We start from the raw sequence: 5336 nt of genomic DNA, 5'->3' as shown, positions 1-5336 counted from the left end.
GTTACCAGGGAATATCCTACGGGAAACTACAGATTAATGAAAGGATCTTTGTAACAACTAATCTGAATGAGACACTCCACAGTCAGTACTGCAGTATATCACACACATTGGCCTTGACCCAGAAGTATTTTTAAGGAGTTAGGGATTAAAAAAACCCTAATGTTGATCACTGTTAGGCTGCAAATACAATTTTAGCCATAATAGGCAAGTGTGTGAACTGTTCATCCCAGTTTATGATGGGAAAAAACATCCAAAGGGGGAAAATGATGCAATCTTTACATGTGTAAATAGCATGTTTATCTCAATGGGTGTAAGAAAAGACATCTGAAGATAGGTTTATTAGCTGTACTGTGGGTGAGTATTGATCCTTGTGCTAGCAGGGATTACAGCAAGAGATCACAATTGGTTTCTCCTCTGATTCCCCTTTGCTTAGCACTAGGCAAGAGATGAGATGGGACAAGTCCTCCTCCAGCCACTGAAGTTCCTGCAGCTTACTTCATCTCCTCAGAGATCCTCAGAGAGCATTAATCATAATTCCCGAGTTAGACTGTTATATTTAGGACAAGTAGGTTCTGCTGTTTTGCATCACACTAATTTTGGAAATCCTGCTCTTTCAAAATATTGTTGCTTCCTGTTATTACAAATCATTTCTTTCCAGTTTTAATGGGTCAGGAGCATCCTGAGTTCAGCTAGAAGACTAAAGAAGACTAAAATAGGCACCAGGATCTTGCATAACCCTTGTGCACCATTCAGCATCAGACACCTCAGGGTTCTGACAACCACCATGCACATTAACTTGTTTTGCTGCCCAAATTTACAAGTGGCATGAACACACATAGAACACGTGGGAAAAACTGAAGTTGGGCAGCTGGTAAGAGCTGAAAGACATTTACCAAATAATAAGTATATTTAAAAAACAGCCCTCTGATACAAATAAATCTCAAGGTCCCCAAGGTCTTACCAAGATGAGAATTTCCTTTCCTGTAACTGCCAGTTACGTGGGTGCAGCTGCTCCCATCTCCTTGGCAAACTCCACATTTATCCAAGGTGTGGGTGGAAAAGAGAATGCCATCACAGCCAATGGGCTAAAAAAAAAATAATGCACAAATAGAGCACTGAGGGTCAGGCAAACGTCGCACCCATTGCGATTTTCTGAATGCTACTTAACAATATTTTTGCTATAATGTTTAACAACCTCACATTTTCCAGACACGCAAACCCCTCGGAAATCAGTGTATTTGCAGGATGTTCCATCCCGAGCCTGAACCATTAACTGTCTCTGACCGTCCACAGTGGTGCAATGGAGGTCACAGGGCTTGCTAGAAATGTGAACATAGTCATCTAAGGGGAAAGGATATAAAGAGAGATTCAAAAACAGCAGAAACACAATAACTTTCATCCTACCAAAGTCAATGAATCCCTGCCAAGCTAAACAACAGTAACAGCAGCACAACCGCAGAGCAGCCAGCAGGCCAGAAGTTGCCATCTCTTGTGTCCTGGGCTGGACAGGAGATGGCACTTCTGACAGCATGACAGCTCACTCTGCAAGTCTTTGCACAGCCTGGCAATCCTCTCTGCTGCCAGCAAGAGATGCCCCAGGGATGCCAGTGGCATCACCAGCATCAGCTCAGGGCATGCATTGAAGCAGCAACACTGTCCTGTGCAAGGACTTGCAGCAGTGATACACATACACATTACACAAAAACATATGCTTGTTCACACAGCAACATTTAACACAAGTTAAATTAACAGATTCATTGTTAGAGGTACATATATGAGACTATATTCAAAACCATAGAAGCTTAAAACATTCTACAATACGTAAGTTTTCCATCAAGATTCACCCAAAAGTTGGACTTAATTCACCCTTTGCTTCCTGCAGACAACAACTGACTTCAGCATCCACCAGCACAGGGATCTCACGTTTCATAATCTCCACAGGAAGCAAATGATAAACTCATATCTACATCAGAAACCCAATGCCAAGTGTTTATCCCCACCAGCTCCTGAGCAGTCATATACCCACTGGCCTGTGCACCCAAGCAAGGCAGGATCAGTGTCAAAACATTATTCTGCAGATCCCCCAGGAGCCACGTGAATGCTGCTAAAACACAAAACCATTCACTGTAGCCACTCTGGTGAATCAGCTTGAAGAGCAAAGGTGTTTAAAGAAATTGTCAGCTTGCCATAGGAAAGGGACAAAGCCGCCAAGGAGCTATAGCTCACAGGCCAAGTTCTATCCTGCTGACCCTGCCAAGGCTGGTGAGGCAGGGGCTGATGACACAGGAAAGGATGGAACAACTGATTTAAAGAAGGATCATTGTTATTAGGTATGTACAGACAACCCTAAAATAAAGCTGCAAGAGATCCCACCTCTATTTTTAGGCTCTCAAATGGCACTGTGAATCTGAAGAACCATCACTCAAGGAGCCTCCTTTTCAGGAGAAGGGCCCTGGGTTCCCAATAGCTCGAAAACTGGGTCATGATTTGAATTTAGTGCTTGATTTTTGTGGGAGTTCAGTGCCTAAAATTTAAACGAAATCTCAGTCTCTGATTCCCAACTTGTTTCTGCAGTTCTGTGTCGTTCACCCCAGATGACCATGCTGACTGACTGTATCTCAGTGACCTTTGGCAGAGCACACAGAGGGCGTGGGAGCAACAAATGTCACCGAAATCCAGAGCACCCAGTAATGGTCACAGCTCAAAGGACACTTGTCCGGGTGAGCCAGCACAATCCATCACCACATCCTCTTGTGTCCTCCCCAGCCTCTCAGCCCTCCAGTCCTCAGGATCTGTGACCAACACAAGCTACAGCCATAAATTCATGTTGTTATTTAATTTTTAAGCTACCCTGCAGCTGCCAAACATGCCTTTGAACTTGGGAGACAGCTGATTGTGTCTCCGAAAAACCACTTTCAAACAGCAGAGGAGGAGCCTTCCTGCAGGCTGTAGCATCATAACTATCAAAATATTTGGCTAAGCATTATGAAACATACAAAGAATGTCTTGTTACCAGGATATAAAGGTTTCCATTGATATGTTCTGCCATTATACACATGGGAGTTAAATGATGAGCACTGCTCCTCTCGAAAGCTCCTTCCGTTCGCAGGGCACTCCTAGAATGGGATACATTAACATCCTGATGGAAACAAAGTGTGGGAAAGGTTTCTGGCACATCGTGACCAGCTGCAAGGAGTGTTTCCATCACCTTCCCCATCCAGGGCCATATCCTCCTCCTCCCACTGCAGGGACAGCTAGGGGGAAACCCCCAGGGGAGATGGTTCAAGAACCATCCACTGTGTTTTATGGTCCAAAGCCCAGACACGGCGGTGATGGGCACCAAAGTAGGGAAGTCCCTGTTACTTGGAGAGGCAATGGGGTGACAGCTAAAGGAGAAATGGTGTCTCCTCTCCAAGGGACCCAGAAATGCCATTGCACAAAGAGAACCCGACTTTGCACAGTCTGTATCGAGTGCTGCCAACAAGACAAAGGATATCCTTACTTGTACTTTGCAGAGTTGGTATCTTTTGGATGTTCCAGTGCAAGTTTTGTTAGCCAGCCCACTCACTGACTTTCTTCTGAGTAAAGAAAGGATGGTTAGACAGAGGTCAGCAACTCTTTTTTTTCCCTCTTTAGACATATCTGTCCCCTGCCCCTGTAAGATCAGTGTCCATGTAGCAGAGCCACACAGACCTATCATGGTCTCACTGGTGTTGGCAGCAAAGCTCTGGCTTTGTTACCCACAGCTTCAACTATTCTAGGAGATATCATTGGGGTGAGGGCCTGGGGACAAGGTTTGCAAAGTGTCTTTTGGCAACCACACAGTCCAGAGAGGGCAGAGCCACGTGCAGAGCAGCCAGGATCAGTGGGACCTCTCTGCTGTGCCCAGAAGCCTTAGGAATGGGTTTACGTGTTGGCAGCAAAGCTCTGGCTTTGTTACCCACAGCTTCAACTATTCTAGGAGATATCATTGGGGTGAGGGCCTGGGGACAAGGTTTGCAAAGTGTCTTTTGGCAACCACACAGTCCAGAGAGGGCAGAGCCACGTGCAGAGCAGCCAGGATCAGTGGGACCTCTCTGCTGTGCCCAGAAGCCTTAGGAATGGGTTTACATTGTGTCTGCTTCTGCACTATTCCTGCTGGAGAAACTGCAAGGGCAGCACAGGAGTAACTTGACTAGTCCTCCTGGCAGGGAGGGACACAACATCTGCCCAAGCAGGGCTTACCTAACACCTTCCAGATGACCTTCCAGATCAAGTCTACCTCCAACAAGCTGGAGTCCACCCCACCCCACCACGTGTGTGCCCTACCTCTGCCGCAGGCAGTGCCTATCCTGGGATTTGACACCTCCCCCACAGGTCCTGGTGCACGCTGTCCACTTGGTCCACTCTCCCCACCAGTACGCGGTGACGTCTGCCCCTTCCTCCAGACTGTTGGAGGTCTGTGTCAGGTCCTGCTTGGAGTATTGGGCAGGTGGGGGAAGAGAAGCAGCAGTGAGCATCCACACTGAAGAGTTTGTGCAAGGGAGACTGAGGTTATCCCCCTCCCAGCCAGCCCCACATGACCAGGGCATTGCCTTCTCCAGCTGAAGTCAAGTCTGAGGTTTCCATCTTGCAAGAAACCCTGCATTTTTCCAATTGTGTTTTCATTACAAATTGGAACGAAATGGCAATATTTGGGATTCCTCAGGAAAGGAAATGCTCATTGTTTTGCTCAGTTGGCAAAACCAACCTCCTAAACAACCCTAAACCCTCCAAGACTTTTGGTGTTCTCTGACTCTTGCTCCACAGAGAATTCAGGGAGCCGAAGAACCAGCTGCAGCCAAAAGCTTCACTGAAAGCTTCAGCAAACCCTTGCAAAACCTCTTTGCAAGGGGAGATAGTGCCAGTGGGTGCCAACAGGCTGGAGGAACCTGTGTGCTCTCTTTGCCAGCACAGGTTTGTCACCTCAGGAGGATCCCTGACACCTCCACCTCCCACTCCTCAGTGTGACCATGCATCAAAGAGCAAAGGAGCTGTGCACACATCCTTTTGAAGGGACACAAAACCTCCTGGAAGTTCCCAGCTATTGCTCATTGCAGGGTGAGGGATGTAATTTTCCATCCAGAATCACCTGCTGGTTAGGGCAGTGCTATTATATCTGTGTTTACTGGCAAAGGGATAATAATATTCCACACAAAGTAAATGAAAGCTCTATCCACTGCAGGGACTGAGGAAGACACAAGATCCTTTCAGCATGGCCTGTAAGTGATTTGTGCACACACTCAGCCACAGAAGGTACAACTTAGGTTAAGCCCAGGCTAAAGTGCTAAGCCAAGTCATACATCCTCACACTTTTT

The 5336-nt window shown here is 46.7% G+C and overlaps 1 protein-coding gene across 1 annotated transcript in view; it reads right to left on the bottom strand.

The window, feature by feature from the left end:
- Positions 1–5336, bottom strand: part of ADAMTSL2 (ADAMTS-like 2) — a 24486-nt gene that overhangs the window by 18936 nt on the left and 214 nt on the right. The window contains exons 2-6 of the mRNA XM_009073888.1: positions 4309–4454; positions 3503–3578; positions 3014–3116; positions 1196–1341; positions 962–1085 (exon numbers count right to left, since the gene is read on the bottom strand). Coding sequence (XP_009072136.1) covers positions 962–1085; positions 1196–1341; positions 3014–3116; positions 3503–3578; positions 4309–4454 — 595 coding nt within the window. The remainder of the gene's footprint in view (positions 1–961; positions 1086–1195; positions 1342–3013; positions 3117–3502; positions 3579–4308; positions 4455–5336) is intronic.

Source organism: Acanthisitta chloris, unplaced genomic scaffold (assembly GCF_000695815.1).
Source record: "Acanthisitta chloris isolate BGI_N310 unplaced genomic scaffold, ASM69581v1 scaffold9644, whole genome shotgun sequence".
Classification (NCBI taxonomy): domain Eukaryota; kingdom Metazoa; phylum Chordata; class Aves; order Passeriformes; family Acanthisittidae; genus Acanthisitta; species Acanthisitta chloris.
This window is presented reverse-complemented; position numbering and strand designations above follow the sequence as displayed.